General features: G+C 45.1%; 1 protein-coding gene across 2 annotated transcripts in view; it reads right to left on the reverse strand.

Annotated features, from left to right (window-relative positions):
• STAMBPL1 (STAM binding protein like 1) overlaps window positions 1–18035 on the reverse strand; it is a 30237-nt gene extending 12202 nt beyond the window's left edge. The window contains exons 1-3 of one of the 2 annotated variants that reach the window (XM_081189707.1): window positions 17790–18035; window positions 4165–4233; window positions 2529–2746 (exon numbers count right to left, since the gene is read on the reverse strand). In XM_081189707.1, coding sequence (XP_081045833.1) covers window positions 2529–2746; window positions 4165–4233; window positions 17790–17792 — 290 coding nt within the window. In that variant the 5' untranslated portion in view covers window positions 17793–18035. Of the gene's footprint in view, window positions 1–2528; window positions 2747–4152; window positions 4234–17789 lie in introns of both variants that reach the window. The other variant, XM_081189706.1, reaches the window with a different exon arrangement.
• Window positions 18036–19344: the final 1309 nt, after the last annotated feature.

The following is a 19344-nucleotide window of genomic DNA, read 5'->3' on the forward strand; positions in this document are numbered from 1 at the left end:
ACACATAGTTGCTGCAAGATTTCTGTTTCCTTTTCTCAGATGTGAGTGTGGGTGAATGAGAAGGCAGCATGGAAAGCAGCTTGTCTGCATCCATAATGCAGCCTATTGTGTTAAGGTACGTCTGGGAACAAAACTGGGCTTGAGGAAGGGAAAAAGACTCTGCCAAGAGAGTGCCAGAAGCAGGCACAGGTGCACAAAAGGAATTCAAAAATGGCATAGCGAGCTTCCACTCATTCACTCGCAGGTTAGGAGATGGATTAGTGACTCAGCAACAGAAGCAGGTCTGGCAGCCTAGTTTATTGACACTATAGGAAACACTGGCAGGGCTCCCTATCCCCATTTACTGGCAAAATACTGCAGTTTCTAGTTCATGGAGGTTGCTTGCTAGAATGAAATTAGTCGTTGGCATGGCGATAGTGGCCGTTGTAATTGCTGGCTGCTTATTAAGGTATGCATTGGTTATTTGTACTGAAGATGCATGACAAGAGTTAAATAAAAAGCTGCTGTGTGTGGGGGGGGGGAACACAGCTGTATTCAAAATGCAACATGCAAGATTAAATCACCCAGCAGAAATCCCTTATCTCAGTTTGAGCCCTAGCTTTGTGATGATGCAACAGCAGCCACATAGTTCATATGTACCTCATTTCTGCACTTTCCCTGAGTTTTTACAACCATCAGTTTTAGCAAAATACTAGCTGAAGGCAGGAGTCAACTCCAGCAATGCATGGTGCAGCCAAAGCTCACACATTCTGATGAGTGGTGGCCTGCCTGATGAGCCTGTCTCTTCTCAATTAACGGAAAGTCTATTAGGCTCTTCTGCATTTGAAAAGGTCTGGAAGGTTGCAGACTGTGAAACTGGGATGTATGGCAAACATGAGGCAACCCATGAAAACAGCACCCTGTGCCTTGTTTCTTCCCTATCCCCTTTCTCAAATGCCAGATAGCCAGCACTGTGCCCTCTAGATCAGTGTTTCCCAAATGTTTTTGGGCAACGGCACACCTGTGAGCCGGAAAAAAATCTCGCGGCACACCACCATTAAAGCCCCGCCCCGTGACGTCAGCGCGCAGCGTCACGCCGGGAGGGACGCACAAAAGCGAAAGTTTTTTCCCTCCCCCTTGCCGGGGTGGGAGGAGGCAGCAGAGCGAGGGCAGCTGAGGCGGCGGCGGCTGTTGTGGTGGTGGCGGCGATAGCGGGCGGAGGAGGGGGCGGCGGCGGGAGTTGCTGCTGCTGTTGTTGCTGCTGCTGCCCGGACATGCCGGCCTCCTCCTCCTCCGCTGTCTCGCGATCCTCCCTTTTGCGCGCGCTGCCCCGCCGCTCGGCACCACCACCGCGGAGCCGCCCCCGGCTCGACGCGGATCCTCGCCGCCGCCGCCGCCTCTCACCGCCCGACTCGCCCGCCTTCCTCCCACGGCACACCAGCCGATGTCTCACGGCACACTAGTGTGCCGCGGAACACCGGTTGGGAAACACTGCTCTAGATGTTCTCAGACTACAAGTCCCAACATCCCAGCCTGCATGTGATATTCCATGCATAATATTATATCATCACTCTCTGTATCCATGTAGATCATTGTCAAGGAAGGTTACAGAGTAATGAAATTCTTCTGTATGTTGAATATCCTTTATCATTATGGACAGGAGAAGGGACACAAAGCTGATGTTTAAGATGGTGGCCTCAAGTTTGCTGTAACATCTAACTCCTGATTTTTGAGTGCTCCATCTTTAAACATTAAAAAAAGGAAAACTGTCTTTCCCATAAATTAACACAATGGTAGAGGCATCAGGTAAGGATGAAAGGATGTCTATTTCCAGTTCATGTAACTTTTGCATCGAGTCTATTCAGTCCAATTTCTGCGTGATTCTGCAATTTCTTTTTTTAAAAAATCATAGGAAAATGTGCATTTTCTGTACACATTTTACCGTAAAATACAATTTTAATAGTTTTTTTTACCTAAAATACACATTTTAGCCTAAAAGAGGCAGTTGAATACACATTTGCGCTAACAGCTATATCACAAAATTCAGAGAAGTTTGAAAACGGAAAAATAACTGTGTTCTGATCTGCATATTAATCCAAGAAGTGTGAATCAGGTTGGATCACTTAAAACATGGAGTGAACAAAAACTGTGAAAATCCCTAGCACCAGGTGAGGGTTGTGTTGTTTATCACTACTAAAGTTAACATACATTTTCTACCAGGCTCTGTGGCACTAGTGCAGTTACACTGCATGCAGTGTTCACATCACAACTGACACGCTAGCTGGGAGAAAGATGTATTTTCCAGGTATAAAAGTAATTACTGTTCACATGCTTGGAAAATATAGAATTTTGGAAGCAGAAGTTAGGAAAGCCTTCTGTGTGCCCTGTAACAAATGAGGGCATATTTGTTGAGCTCTAAAGTCATTGCCTAACAAGACCCCTTTTTTCAGACACATTTGGAATCATTTGCTAGCACTCCACTGGCTTAAAATTGCCATTTCTAAAAATTAAGATGAGGTTGATATCCATAACTCCAGACCAATCCTTACGTTATAAACTTATTATAGAGAACAAAGGCATTTTCAAGATTTCCTTCTTCCAGATATACAGATGCCATGCGCTCCATCTCCACTCCAGATCTGAAGTAGCGCCGTGGAGTAATGTCTTCATTTATTGTGATGTTACAACCAAGTTTGCTTAAGGCACGTACACGCTCCTCTGGGGTCAGTGAAACATCTGTGTGGTCAGGTATAGCTGCTAGCCTTTTCTGTTAAAACAGATAGCACAAATTGCATTTCACTTTGGTTACTGAAGTTATCCAAGGAACTCGAGCTGAAATCTTGAGCCACAATTAGCAGTTGCAACCTACAGTTTCAGCAAGGTTCGATTTTGCTCCATCAGAGCTGTTGCAAAATAGTGGAAGGGAAATCTCATTAAACCAACCCCCAGCTACTCCATGCACATGCACACAACCACACTTTCAAAACCACACAACTTTCCAAAAATCATTTTGCTTAATGATGCAAGAGATGTGCACTTTATGCCCATTATGATATATTTTTAACAGCTGCTGTTGTTCTGAAATGTTGTCTTTCACATTTACATATATGCAAGTCAGAATCATAAAGTTTTCAGTCCCCACTTTTTAAACCATCTGGAGCCACTCTGTTTGGCCTCTTTCATAAACAGGATGCAAGTGGCGCTGTGGTGTAAACCACTGAGCCTTGGTCCGCGGTCCCCGCTCCTGCCAACCTAGCAGTTCGAAAGCACATAGTGCAAGTAGATAAACAGGTACCGCTCTGGCAGGAAGGTAAACAGCGTTTCCGGGCGCTGCCCTGGTTCGCCAGAAGCAGCTTAGTCATGCTGGCCACATGACTCGGAAGCTGTATGCCGGCTCTCTTGGCTAATAAAGCGAGATGAGCACCGCAACCCCATGTCATTCGTGACTGGACTTAATTGTCAGGGGTCCCTTTACCTTTAGCCACTCTGTTCAGCCTCATTCATAAACAGGAATGTAATATGGGAGGTTTGAGATATGATTCAGGCTTCAGCAAAGACATAGTGAGATAGGAAGACTGCTGAAGAAAACACCAGTCCTGCATCTCTGCCTCCTCCTCGCAATTTAAGCACATGGCATCATGCCACCATGCTGAGAGTTTCCCTGTGTCCCCAACTGGCAGCCACTTAAATGTAGCAAAGATATTCTCTCACTGTGATGTCTCACCATACGTTATGTATTAGTAGACATTATGGAGGGAGAGAAAAGAGGAGAGGATGGTCCTATTTTTAGCAGCAGCCCCACATCTTCTGTCATGTCTACCTCAAGCCTTAAAAGTTGTGATTTTTAATTATGTCTGGGCCTACCAAGGCTTTAAAGGAGTGGTTTAGGATAACTTATCAACAATGATATGATTATCAGAGGAGTTCAGTAAAAGTAAAAAGTTATGGACCAGGTGGAGAGTAAGAAGTAGCATTCATAAACTTTTTTTATTTTATGCCAACTCAATACATTTTGGAAAGATGGACAACATGTTCCAGGGTGTATTTTGAGCTTCAGTGGGATGCTTGCTTCACAAAAAAAACAGGGCTCAAGCCAATATCCACACCATTCAAGCAGACATGGCTGATAAGCAGCTTTCCATGCATCATGAAGCACCAGCCCTTAGCACTTACCAATGAACTTACAGTGAATGGTTGTTCCATGTTACTTTGTGCTTGCAACCCAAGCTTATTCTTCCTCTCCAGTCCTTCCATCTAGGCAGAAAAATAGAATGGGAAAAGATACAGTGCTCAGTAGCAGTCTCATCCAACATCTCACGCCAATGACAAAGTTCCAAGGAAATATACTGATGATGCTCCTATCTTGTCAACAACTGTAACTAACCAGTATTTGTCTCTTGAAATATGAATCATGTATCATGAATCCATAGATTGGTACTTAAAGCATCATGGCTTTGCTAACCTGTATTTCAAAGGTAGCCATATCTTCCAGATATATACCTAGCAACTGCCCTGGAAAAATTGGGACATCACCTTGTTTCATGTGAGATCATGGTGGCCATTTTGGGTGCCGCACTCTCACACTGTGCTCTTGCCCCCTAAAAAGAGCTTTGGGCGGGTCGTGATCTCAAGCTTTCCCTGCTTTGGGGGCACATCAGGGGACTAGGATAATAATAATAATAATAATAATTTATTATTTGTACCCCGCCCATCTGGCTGGGTTTCCCCAGCCACTCTGGGCGGCTTCCACAGAAACCAAAAAACACTAAAATATCATACATTAAAAGCTTCCCTGAATAGGGCCGCCTTAAGATGTTTTCTGAATGTCAGGTAGTTGTCCATCACCTTGACATCCGATGGGAGGGCATTCCACAGGGCGGGCGCCACCACCGAAAAGGCCCTCTGCCTGGTTCCCTGTAGCTTCGCTTCTCGCAATGAGGGAACCGCCAGAAGGCCCTCGGCGCTGGACCTCAGTGTCCGGGCAGAACGATGGGGGTGGAGACGCTCCTTCAGGTATACTGGGCCGAAGCCGTTTAGGGCTTTAAAGGTCAACACCAACACTTTGAATTGTGCTCGGAAACGTACTGGGAGCCAATGTAGGTCTTTCAAGACCGGTGTTATGTGGTCTCGGCGGCCGCCCCCAGTCACCAGTCTAGCTGCCGCATTCTGGATTAGTTGTAGTTTCCGAGTCACCTTCAAAGGTAGCCCCACGTAGAGCGCATTGCAGTAGTCCAAGCGGGAGATAACTAGAGCATGCACCACTCTGGCCAGACAGTCAGCGGGCAGGTAGGGTCTCAGCCTGCGTACCAGGTGGAGTTGGTAGACAGCTGCCCTGGATACAGAATTGACCTGCGCCTCCATGGACAGCTGTGAGTCCAAAATGACTCCCAGGCTACGCACCTGGTCCTTCAGGGGCACAGTTACCCCATTCAGGACCAGGGAGTTCTCCACACCAGCCCGCCCCCTGTCCCCCAAAAACAGTACTTCTGTCTTGTCAGGATTCAACTTCAATCCATTAGCCGCCATCCATCCTCCAACCGCCTCCAGGCACTCACACAGGACCTTCACCGCCTTCACTGGTTCTGATTTAAGAGAGAGGTAGAGCTGGGTGTCATCCGCATACTGATGAACACCCAGCCCAAACCTCCTGATGATCTCTCCCAGCGGCTTCATATAGATGTTAAAAAGCATGGGGGAGAGGACGGAACCCTGAGGCACCCCACAAGTGAGGGCCCAAGGGTCTGAACACTCATCCCCCACCACCACTTTCTGAACACGGCCCAGGAGAAAGGAGCGAAACCACTGTATAACAGTGCCCCCAGCTCCCAACCCCTCTAGACGGTCCAGAAGGATGTTATGGTCGATTGTATCAAAGGCCGCTGAGAGATCCAGCAGAACTAGGAAACAACTCTCACCTTTGTCCCTAGCTCGCCGGAGATCATCAACCAGTGCGACCAAGGCAGTTTCAGTCCCATGATGAGGCCTGAACCCTGATTGGAAGGGATCCAAATGGTCCGCATCCTCCAGGCGTGCCTGGAGTTGTTCAGCAACCACACGCTCAATCACCTTGCCCAAGAATGGAAGATTTGAAACTGGGCGATAGTTGGCCATACTGGCCGGGTCTAAAGATGGTTTTTTAAGAAGCGGTTTAATGACCGCCTCTTTCAGCGGATCTGGGAATGTTCCCTCACAGAGGGAAGCATTCACCACCCCGCAGAGCCCATCGCCCAGCCCTTCCCGGCTAGCTTTTATAAGCCAGGATGGGCAAGGATCAAGGAGACAGGTGGTTGGTTTCACTCGTCCAAGCAGCCTGTCCACATCCTCGGGGGTAACGGATTGAAATTGATTCCATGCAACTTGACCAGACAGGGCTCTAGCAATCCAAGCCATTTCCTGGTCCTCCCCTAGCACACAGCCCCAAGCCCCCCCAGGGGCCATAAGATTGCACCCTAAACAAAGGAAACGACTATACTTTCATGGTAGGCTCCTTCCTAGCAATATATCATATGTGACAATGCACTACAGCAAGAGCCAAGTTCTCTGTTTTACTGCACAAAGTAAATATGTAAAGTGTAAGAAAGCATTTGTTCCTTCACTACTTTTTTCCAGTCAAGACACACACTGTTATCATGCATTGGTAGACAGTCTTTAATACACCATACCTTAGGTCTGTTGATATATCCCTTTCACCATATAAATAACAGTAGGACTAACTACTTTTGGGGGTGCAATTAACAGCTCTACTGAAATATACCTGCACCTGATTCACATAACCTTAACTCAGCAGAAAAGCCCTTGAGATCCTCTTCATATAAACCAAGGTCATTATCTCAGAATGTCAAGCATGGAAATGTCAAGCATGTTGGAGCTTGATTCTGCAAAAAAAAAAACCCCTGTGAGCTCAGCAACAGCCCCCCCCCCGCCCCCAGCTGCATAAACCCTTTGAAGGCAAAGAAACAAAATGCAGGGTTTGAAAAAGGAACATGATTAGTAACATCAACAGGCAAGTTTGCAAGCCTCATTGGTTCTACCACCTGCACCCTGGTAGATTTAGAGAAGTCACAAAACCAGACATCGGAAATCAAAGCAACAGAAGATGAGAGTGGTAAGCTGAAGGGGGTGAAATGCTATCTATAGATATCTCAGCCAGTAAAAATAAGAATATGCAAAATACTAATTCAAATTTACTAGGACTGTGAGCTACATGCTGATATACTGATATCGTTCCATATTCTTTAAGAGGTAAAAAGTTCCAGGAAAATCACCTCCCAGGTTTTGCTTTCCTTTGGGGAAGAAAGTGCTGGAGACTGGCCTTTTTATAATACTTTGCTTGTGTACAAATATGCAAGCAGAGTATACATGAAAGCAGTGGGTGTCCTAAGAGGCAATATCTACTGTGCCACACCAGATCCCTGGAAAGGCACTGGCACTTCAATATGCTTCCAGCCTTTCATTCACAGCTTCTCTCTTTGTATCCTGCCAGGTTCCAAAAGTGGTTTCTTTTTCTCTCTTCACATGCACACACAGCAGCACATACCCCTCTTGTCTTCCCCCTTAGCAGGGCAGGCGTAATGCTCCCAGCTCTGCTAACTCTTAGTCAAAACACTCAGCGTTCTCTAACTACTTCCTAACAATTAGCTCCCATTAATGAAAAATCTATCAACCGTTCTGGACCATTAAGCAGTAATTTCACCTTGCAGCCATAAACAGCATTATCACTTGATTATCCCAAGATGAAAGAAAGGGTTTATTCCAACTGAGCAATTCATATGTACTTCAATAATCTTCCCAAAATTTTGGAGGGTGGGCTTGAAAATTATTTTGCTTTGTTGTATGCAGTGGGGCTTACTGGTTGTTATCAGCACAGTACTATCAAGCCATACTGCTGTACTATCGTGTTTTGGGATTCTTGTGATGCAATCTCAGTGCCATGCTCTTCACTCTGAGGAGCCACAGAAATCCTGGCACATGAACCTATATTCTTATTTTCCAAAATAGCATCTGACGGGATCAGGCTAAGGTGGAACTGTAGACTGTGTAAAAATAGCTCTGCAAAGTTTCTGAAAAATCTTTTTAATAAGCATTCATCTTCTATCATCTTTTAATAGAACTGGAGTATCTAACTCCAGCACTCAGCCCCCTTCATTTCAACAAAACTTGCTCTGACTGCCTAACTGGCTTTGGCAAACTGAGTTGAAGGATAGGCTATTTATAGGTTGTTCAACAATAATTTCAGTAGAATGTATTTACATCATCTCTCTCTCCTAAACAGAAGACATCTGTGTCTATAAATTGACACATTATTTTCAAAACCAAATAACAATTCAAGTCATTCTGCTATCACAACGCTGACATTATCCAATTATCTCACCGTGTGCCATCTTCCTCCAAAATAATAAAAATACTGAACACTCAGTGTCCAAATAATCTGATAGCAGAGAAAAAGCTGAGCTGGTAAAGAGTGCCCCTCAAAGATCTCTCATAATTATTTCATCACCTAGTCTGAAAAACGAAGTTCTCTCAGAGCCTACAGAGCCTGCAGGAGGTTGACTATATTGCCACCATTTAGAGGGAAACAAAAATTTGGTTTGGCATTTGACTGGTCAAAATATTGGGCAAATTTAGAGCATTTCATTTTAAGAACAGTAAAAAAGAATAATGGTAATTATGCTTATTATAAGAACACTCCACAATCGGTTTGCTCCCATAATCATGACTGTTTCAGAGCACTTGATAAAACCTCACCACATCAAATGCAATGGATTTAGTGATAGTCCACTGATAAACGGGAACTTGTGACTTATGTGAAATTGCTTGTGTGTGTTGCTCCCTATTGAACTGTAAACCTGTACTGTTCAGAGCTGGCAGTGCAGCACCCAGGTAGGAGGAGAAGCTAGGATGGGATGGCTAACTGTCCCTTTGGCAGTCTAATCCATGTCCTCTAAGAAAACGTTTCTGCCCCCCCCCCCAGACTCTACTAATTTTGACGACTGTGGCAAAAAAAAATGGGGGTGGATGGAGGCCACCTCATCATCAGACTGCATTGATCAGCTGTGGAGGGAGACAGTGTGCCTTTGGATGTGCATACAAGTGTGTGGAGCAGCAACACCTGTTCCAGAGGATTGGTCAAGAGTGGATGTGGCCCTTGACTGAAAAAAATAAAAATGGTGAGCCACCCTTGAGCTAGGTCATGTGATTAATAGGAAGGTAAGAGCATGGAATGCATTTAGAAGGAATTACAGGGCAAGTTGTAACTTAGCATTTGCGGGGCTCAGAAATAGAGCCTTTATTCTCTGTTATTGTTAAAAACAATCTCATAGTATACAATAAAAAGGTAGGCATTATTTTCATGCATGAAGTAACTGATTAAAGTTAATTGACTGCTCAACAGGCACTGTTTGATCAGTCAATTGTCCCCCATGTCTGTCCTAAGCAGAATACACAAATTAGCTTTGGCATTCTGGTTTGGGAGAGTTCCCTTGGCAGTGGACAAATTTACTGTCCCAGCATATTATTTTTCTCAACTGTCTTTATCGAAGCTGATTGTCCCCTGCACTCTTGGCCCTGTTTCTATTACCTTCTCCAGTTTTATTCTGCTTTGCACCATTGCAAATTTTGCCTGCAACAGCTGTCATTACTCAGAGTGGCCATTTTATCTTCCTAATCCGTCTGATTTATGCATAGAGGAAGCCCAGACATCCCAAGAACCACAAATCTGACGAGCCTTGCTTACTTACAGAATTGCCACTTGGGTCAATTGACTGATCAAATATTGTCAACTAACTGTCCATTATTAGATGCAGTCAACTGGGAAACACTGGCCTGCAAGCGCTCCAATTGGAGAAGAGCCTTTACCAAAGGTGTCATGGGTTTTGAAGATGCTTGAACTCAGGACAAAAGGGAGAAAAGTGCTAAGAGGAAGGCATGCTTGGCAAACCCTCACCATGATCAACTCCTGCCTAGAAACCTACTGCATGTCCCCAACGTGGAAAGACATGTGGATCCAAAAATGGCCTCCACAGTCACTTACAGACTCACTTTTAAAACCGTGTTTATAGAAGACAATCTTACTCGGTTGCAAGTGATCACCAAAGAAGACGACGAAGATGCAGTCAAGTATGATCAAATATTCCATGAAGTCGGGGATGCCACCACACAGGTGTCAGCTTAATGCCATAATGAAATTAAAGAGGTTTTAGAAATTGCAGGAATGGAGATGCTTCCTCCTGGCCCTGCAGCAATTAGGGGCAAACTTGAAGGAAAGGAAAGTTTTTTCCAGCTGGCCACCTAGAGTAATTGTGGGTGGTTTTCAGCCTTTTTGAGTCCATAGTTCCCTTGACCAACTACATTCTTTCTGTGGCACCCCTGTGGAGCTCAAGAGCTCAGTTATGTCTCCCCTTGCCTGCAGAGCTGGCAGCCTCTCACCCTTTTTCAAATACACTACCTTGTGGAGTGTTCCCTCAGCATCCTCTCCCTCTTCCCTCTCCCCTCTCCTTGGGAGTCCTCCAGGCAGCAGCTGCTGCTGCCCCAAGGAGAGGTGCCTCCTCACACTTCCTCCAGCCCCAGAAGCACCATTCGCCTGGGGAGCTTGTAGGCAGGGATGCTGCAACAAACAGCTGTGCTAGCCTTTCAGAGGCAGAGGTGTGAGAGGGCATTAGAGGAAAGGAGGGAGGGAAGGAAAGAGGAACAAAGACCAGTGTTGCCCCTTGCATCCCTGACCATCACTCAAGGCACCCCAGGGTGCCATGGAAGACAGGTTGAAAACCACTGGTGTATCTGAACAGGAAAGCAGTCAGTTATCAGTGGCAAAGACCACTGCCAAAGAATACCTATTATTCTATCTTGCTTGCTGCAGGAATGAGCATTACCTCTGTGATATCTGTTGTTAATTTATTTTATTTTAAATAAATAAAGGCTGGCCCTGATGCTCCAGGATAAAAATAAAAAAGGACTATTTGCAGAATAGTTAGCATTTATAGCAGAGCTTTCCAAACCGTGTGTCGCAACACATTAATGTGCCGCGTGAACGCTCCCTATGCTCCTCCCGGAGCTGGAAAGGGGTTAGTTTAACCTAGGCATAGGCAAACTCGGCTCTCCAGATGTTTTAGGACTACAACTCCCATCATCCCTGACCACTGGTCCTGTTAGCTAGGGATGGTGGGAGTTGTAGTCCCAAAACATCTGGAGGGCCTAGTTTGCCTATGCCTGGTTTAACCTCTGGTTTGCTAGTAAAACTGAACTACTGTGTCGTGAAATGATGCACATCTAAAAAGTGTGTCACCAACATGAAATGTTTGGAAAACTCTGGTTTATAGAAACCCTACCTAGCACTGTTTAAATTTATAGCAAGTTGTCTAATGACTCCAGGCGTGATTTGAGGCCACATGAGACAGCTGCCTTGGTTGTGCTACGCAGGTCTGTGCCTGGTCAGTGTCTACCTGGGAAGCCCATGTATGCTGCCTTGAGTTTCATCACAGAGAAAAGGAGGGATATAAACATACGGAATAAATAAATATATTTTTAAAAGTGAATTTAATTGTATCATAATGTTGACTGATTTGTTTTTGTAATTAGTATAAGTTTCCTATCTGCTCATGACTTTATTGTTTTAACAGTTAAGATCTCTTAACATAGTTAGTATATTTGATCCAGTGCCTATCCCTCATCTTCCAACCTATATTGTGGAAATTTCTTTGTCTGGTTGCTATGAATGTTGTAAGCAAATTTTGCATGATGGTTCCTATGATCAAGTAGCAGGCTTTTATCTGTGTTTGGATACAAATGGATGCCATTTTGGCAGACTGAACCTTTGAAAACTGCACCAATTTGTTGGTTTCTTAGAATTCCTGAGCAACGTCAACTAGGTGGCTACTGGTTATCTATATAAGTAACTATATAAGTATCCATATAAGTTGTTCAGAACTGGGGATACTTTTTTATTTTTTCACTGTTGCATCTTCTGAGTTTGTAAATAGTTCCATTGATGACTAGGCAAATGACTAATAGAGATAATTATTTCCTTTTATGCTGCCAGGGCACAGCAAATTTCTGATACAGTGCATGCATAGGAAGGTTGGCTAATAATAATAACAATAACAGCAACTTAGTAACTGAAGAAAGTAGACTACATGTCAAGCCAAATCAATAATACAAAGCAAACAGAGGCATACAAACATTCAACTGATACATATTCACATCAAATTATGCAGAAATGTCAAACATTAAAATGGCAGCAAACTGCATTTGAATGTACAAGGTGAGCTCTAAGATTAGCTCCATGAAAGCTTAAGCAGTTACATTATAGATGACAACATGATTAAGATATATAAGCACTTCTGTCGGTTGAGAGTACTGTAGAATCTTAATACAATCATTGAATATGTCTGCTTCCTAACAACAATTTAGTTGATTTTACAATGCAATGCTCTGCATACTTATTCAGAAGTGACTATGGGCTGTGTGTGTGTAGCAAAATCATAATAAAACAGTTCATATAGAAGTTTCAAGAGGGAAGTAGTTAGATCTCAGGTTACCCTGGTTGTTTATTGTGTGTAGAAAAGATACTGACGAATGCTGCCTCTGTATCAAGGTAAACCATTCCACTGATTTTTAAACTTGACTCAGAGCAAAGGTATCAAAAGAAGGTGACCTTCAGCTCATGGAGAAGAGTTCATTCCATATGCTTGTTTGCTACAAACTTCTTTAAGGTCAACTGGCATGATTATTCTAAGCATCCCATTACTTCAATACACTCCTAATCCGCTCATAGCTAGCAGACTGTTGTATCCTCTAATAACACTCATGTGAGCAATGGGATTTTAACCAATGACCTGTTAGTAGGCAATGCCCTTATTACAACACAAAAGTAACATGTCGTTTGGGAGGTGGGGGAAGTTGCCCCCATTTTTAAAAGGAACAGCTTATACACAGTTCTGGTTTGTGAAACAAATATAGATATGCAGTAGATACTAGTCCATTAAAAAAAAATCTAATTTATTTATTAGATTGTATTACATCCTTCTTCTAAGGAGCCCAAGGCAACATGCCCAAGACTTAACTGATATCGCCCTCACAACAACATTGTGGTGTAGGTTAGATGGAGAGAGCTCAAGGTGAACTGCATGGGTCAGCAGAAAATTGAACCCAGAAATTTCCCTGATCAAAATCTAACATTCTGATACACCGGCTGTCAACAGTTACTGACATTTTGGGCACATCAGGACATCATGTGAAACCAGGGACCACCAATGTTGTGCCCATGGGTGCCCATGCAGCCATAAAGGCCTTCCCTGGTGCCCACCAGGTCCTATCCCCTCTCCACACAGATTTCTCTCTTGTAGCCAATAGAATAGGCTGTGGTGTATGCGTGGATGCACCGTGTGTGTGTGTGTGTGTGTGTGTGTGTGTGTGTGTGTTTATCTAGCTTGCAAATGTGCTCACAGCCCCTAAAAGGTTGGCAGCCTTGGTGTTAGATTACAGGTTAGAATTATGCATGCACTCCATAATGAGCTGCCTCGAACTCTGGGCTCACATACTCTCCTGCTCCCATCTCATGCACCCAAGAGAAGAAGTTCCAAAGTGCTTGCTTTTGCTTAACCAAAGGTTGCATTTGCAGTTTGGAACTGAGACTGGGTTTTTTGCTCTTAGCTAAAAACTCAGTCTAACATTCAGCAATGATTGTGTGAAATCAGCCTGTTTGAAACTAACAATAGTGTTTGTTAGGTATTGAAGAGCTGCTGAAAGAAAAACGGACATTATTCCTGTATGCCACAACAGCAGCAAGAATCTTAATAGCACAAAACTGGAAGACTGGAGAAATACCATCAAAAGAACAATGGCAATAAAAGTTGGTGAACTATGCAGAGTTGGCAAAGTTAACAGCCAAATTGCGTGAAAAGGACAATAGTGATTTCAAAAAAGAATGGGAACCTTTTACAACATACAGTATTTGCAGAAACGAAAAAACAAACAGACATGGACTCCCTGGCAGGTTTTAAATAAACATTTACAATTTTATTTACAGAGAACAAGAAATTTAACAATGTGACAACATAGTACTATATACAAACAGCAGGATGTAACATTTGATGGAATAAACCAGAAATGGAAGCTGAGGGAAGTCAATAGGGAGGGGGGAAATTGGAAAATGAATGTTATTGATATTGGATATTTGTTATGAGGGGGGGAAATTAATTTTAAAAAAATTTTTTTAAAGAAACTAACAATAGTGTTAACCATTTTGCTGGTATGAACTACATGACAAAAGCACTTACAGAATAATAGAATTGTAGAGTTGGAAGGGACCCTGAGGATCAACTACTTCAACCCCCTGCAATGCAGGAATATAAAGCTGTCCCATATGGGGACGGAACCTGCAACCTTGGTGTTATCAGCATGAAGCTAAGGTATGAAGTAGAAACAATGAGGGGTGTGGCCTGGCCAGAAAGAAGAGGCTGATGAGCCACATTTGGTCTGCAGACCTGAGCTTCAGCACCCTGGTTTAGTGTGCCATGGAAACACAGATGACAGAGGACGAGATATTTGGACAGTATTCTCGAAGCTACCAGCATGAGTTTGACCAAACTGCAGGAGGCAGTGGAAGACAGGAGTGCCTGGCGTGCTCTGGTCCATGGAGTCACGAAGAGTCGGACACCACTAAACGACTAAACAACAACAAAACCACCCAACAGATGGCCACTTTGCAAAGCCTGACAGCTCAGATCACCTGCTCGGGTTTGGAGGGGAGAGCTAAATCACGGATCCTTTTCTTCACAATCGGTAACACAGGAAGTAGCAAATGAATTATGTTCACTTCCTCCAAATGAATGCTAAGTGCTTTGTACAGTAACCAGTCCCATATCTGGAATTACACAGAATCTAAACAGAAGGATCTAAAGCCAGAATACATGCCCACTGTATACTTTTGAGCACATAATTTCAACCCATGCAAGGGATGTGTACATGAGGTTTCCTTCTGTACATGCACCACCCTTGTTAAATTGAAAATATATGCAATTACTTTCTTGGGCTCCATGATCACTGCAGATGGTGACAGCACTCATGAAATTAAAAGGCGCCTGCTTCTTGGGAGAAAAGCAAAGACAAACCTAGACAGCATCTTAAAAAGCAGAGACATCACCTTGCCAACAAAGGTCCGTATAGTTAAAGCCATGCTTTTCCCAGTAGTGATGTATGGAAGTGAGAGCTGGACCATAAAGGCTGATCGCCAAAGAATTGATGCTTTTGAATTATGGTGCTAGAGGAGACTCTTGAGAGTCCCATGGACTGCAAGAAGACCAAACCTATCCATTCTTAAGGAAATCAGCCCTTAGTGCTCACTGGAAAGACAGATCGTGAATCTGAGGCTCCAGTACTTTGGCCACCTCATGAGAAGAGAAGACTCCCTGGAAAAGACCCTGATGTTGGGAGGGCACAAGGAGAAGGGGACGACAGAGGACGAGATGGTTGGACAGTGTTCTCGAATCTACGAGCATGAGTTTGACCAAACTGCGAGAGGCAGTGGACGACAGGAGTGCCTGGCGCGCTCTGGTCCATGGGGTCACAAAGAGTCAGACACGACTAAACGACTAAACAACAACAACTGCTTAATAGAATAAAAACTTTCTACTTCCAGTTAGAAAACAGACACCGCTAGCTGCATTAAGTTCCACTTAGAAACAAGAGGACAAGTTACTAGGCCAGGGGGAGAAACATGACTGCTACCAACTCTCTAAAATGACTGTGCCAAACTCAGCGCTTGCCAGCAGCAGTCACACTGCTCTCCCAAGTCAACTCATTGTAGGCTGAGTATTCTCTGAGGATGGTAACATGCTGAGAGGGTTGTGTGACTCAACTTTCAGTCACATTCAAAACCCCATCAGAATTCACTAAACTCATGATTTCAGTGTACTGATTCACTGCGTTAACTGCTCCTAGGCTCTACTGAGATAGGTCATTTTTGAGCGAGCACATTTAGCAATGGAATATAATTTGTTATGATCTTAAAATGTTTCCTGACACTGAACATTAGCATAGCTGCTAAAAATAAGCAAATATTGGCAAACCTTTCAGCTTTATATAGTGCAAACACCAACAGCCCCAACAACAAAACTCCAAATTCAGATACAGTATATGTTTTCTTTAAAAAAAGGGAAAAAAGCTATCACTAGAATACCAGTTTATGACATCTTTAACTGTGGCTGTCTAGCCACATTCTTAGCAATTTAGAATTTAACAGCACTTTTCAACTTGGATTTCTGAATTTCTCAAGACCTAATCTATTCTTACAGTCGTATCAGTCCTATTAATTGCTAATCTTATGAATTATCCTTTGTCTGGAGATCCAGTCCAGAAATGTGACATCATTTTGCAATATTTTTAAAATACACTCCATTTTATATTTAGTTGGCCTACTAAAATATATTACAGCAAGCTAGGTTACGGTTATGCCAAGCTTTTATCTATTGAAAGGCAATACAAGATTCTAGACAGCGCAATTTCACACAGTTGTTGCTCCTTCCTCACTTTCTTAAGACATTTATTTTTCATATTCTGCCAATGCTATTTACGGGCAATATTTCAACATGTCCCTGGAGAAAGTGCCTGTTAGAACAAGAGCAATTACCAGGCCGAAAACCTAGTAGAGTGCTAATTGCTGTTCAATTTACAGTTGAATCCAATTAGGAACAGAATCTTGGGTTAATCCTAACATTAGTAACTCATATATATAATGGCATGGTAAATTATAAAGGTCATATACTGTACTCACAATAAAAAGGGGAAAGGAAAGAAGGAAAGCTGTTTATGATAGAGAGAGTGAAAATTCTCCCTGAGCATCTTCTCAGTTCCACCTTATTGTCTTGATTGCTTCTCAGTATTTGTATTGCATTCAAGGCCATCTTGATGCAACCTGAAAGTCCTTGGGGAATCAATAACATAGCTGCGAAAGTGCTGAGGGCAGGCAAAGAGAAAACTGCAGCTCTGAAGTGAAGAATGAGTCTGAGGTACAGATGCAATAAAATCCCTAGGGCAAAAGCCACTTAACAGGAAAGGGGGGGCTTGGAGGTGGGGATGGGGTAGCAAATCCTTATGTGGATTTGCAAATCCCAGTGGGCCTGTTAAGGGATTTGTGGAGTCTGCTTATAAAAAGAGGAGAGTGGGGGAGGGAGGGAGATCTGTAATGTTGTTTCTGAAATGTGCACTCCATTCCTTGTTTCCCTTTAAAAACAAATGGCATCTGGAAACGACTGAAGCTGCTTCATTTCGGCCACATTTCAAAGGGGGCGGGAACTGCCGCCCGCCCCGTTGTCTAGATCCACTCTAGCACCTTTCCAGCACAGCATGTTCCCGAGCGGCGATGCTCTAGGGAAACGCGGTATATAATAATGGCCAGGGAAAGAGATATGTCAGATCAGCCTCAGCCAGAGAGCACGGCTTCCCGATTCCCTAAGCTCGAGGTTCCTCGCCGGCTGTGGCAGCAAGAGGCGGAACTAGGAAGACAAGGGCTTCGAGGCTTCTTCCCCCGCCCCTCGAGGCACACATGTTTGTCTGGCGGAGGGTCGGCGCCTTGTCCACGCGTCAGAGCGGGCCCTTTCGGAATGGGAGCGCAAGGTGCCTGCAGCCCAGCCCTGCGCCTCCGGGAGGGGTCGGCCAGATGCGCCTGGCGAACGCCGTGGGGCACGACGAGGGCGTCAGCCCCCCCCCTCCGGCTGCCTTCCCGCAGCCCCCTTCCCCGCCCTCCATCTCTCTGCAGCAAAGCCATCCCCGTTTCGATACCTCTCCTTCGAAGAGGAGAAAGCGCGCCAGCTTACCATAAAGCCATGGCTGCCGGGAGAGTCGCGTCAAGTCCGCCTCGCCTGAGGGCTTCGGCTAGAGAGAAGTGGCGGCAGCCGCCGGTCGCCGCCGCCGCCGCCACAATGGCCCAACAATGAGCGGAGCCGAGCCCAGGCGCTGCTGCCGCTGCCCGCCGCTGCTCGCCTCGCCTAATCCGTGACACGCGCCGGGGGCGGCGCACGCCCCAATCTCTCGCCGCGAGCGCCGCTCTCGAGCGCAATGCCGCCAGCAGCAGCAGCAGCGCCGCGCGGGCTCCGGCCGCCGTGGCTGAGCCAAGGGCCCGTTGCTCCCCTCAGCGGAGACAGCCGGCTGGCGCCGCGCGCGCGCTCACAGGGACAGCGGTTGGGCGGGGCGCAAAGGGAAAGGCGCGGTAAAGCTGCCCCCGACTTCGCTTAGCTCTTTGGAGTCTGCCTAGGGCAGGAATGGGAGTAGTTGAGAGGCGGGTTGGTAGTATGAGCAGCAGTTAGGACCTTGGTGAGGCTAAGCCCCTCGTGAGGCTGGACTGACACCTGCACAGTTGTTGTTGTTTTGTTTTGTTTTTAAAGCCGATGTAGAATCATAGAATTGTAGAGTTGGAAGGGACCCTGAGCGTCATCCAGCGGTTCTCAACCTGTAGGTTCCCAGATGTTGTTGGACTACAACTCCCATCATCCCTGAGCTCTGGCCTTGCTCGCTAGGCATGATGGGAGTTGTAGTTCAACAACATCTGGGGACCCACAGGTTGAGAAAGGCTGATAGTCCAGCCACCTGCAATGCAGGAATATGCAGCTGCCCTATATGGAATTGAACCCGCAACCTTGGCTTTATCAGCACCATGCTCTAACCAACTGAGCTATCCAACCATTGCGTGTGTTTTTATTGTTATTTTCAAGGAACAGAGCGATCAGTTTGCAACCGTGTCGATTCACAATAGCAGCAGTAATGAAAAATAAAGTTTAGGGTTGAGAGCAGGAGAGTCTTAATCTCAGGGTCATGTGTTCCAACCCATGAAAGATTCCTGAAGTGCAGGCGGGTTGGGCTACATGACCCTCATGGTACCTTCCAACTCTACAATCCTATGATTCTGTTTCTACTGTGGCTCAGAAGTCAGAGGAGGAAGTAGGGGAGGGCAGAACCTCGTAATTCATGTGTCATGGCAGGTGCAAGAACTACCGTGGAAATTATTGTTGGCTACAGTCACAGTAAACCAAAGCTGAAGCAGTGAAGAGTCTGACTCATATGTATGGGTGCACTGAACGACCTTTTTTTGATCACATGCTGTTTGCCTCTAGCACACTTCTTCTGCTCGATCCTGTGAAACCCTTTACCAGGTCTATGTTCTGAACAGTAGAATGTTATTGCTGGTTAAGTTTCCTTGCACAGTTAAGGCACATACCTCACCCAAGTCCTATTTCCCATTGCTGTGAGGAAAACCCATTCACCCTGTCCTCACCGACTGTAATATAATGGTGGGCAGTGGCGTAGCGTGGGGGGTGCAGGGGGCCCCGGCCGCACCGGGCGCAACATCTGGGGGTTAGGGTTAGGGGGCGCAAA

Source organism: Podarcis bocagei (assembly GCF_964188305.1).
Source record: "Podarcis bocagei genome assembly, chromosome: 4".
Lineage (NCBI taxonomy): Eukaryota > Metazoa > Chordata > Lepidosauria > Squamata > Lacertidae > Podarcis > Podarcis bocagei.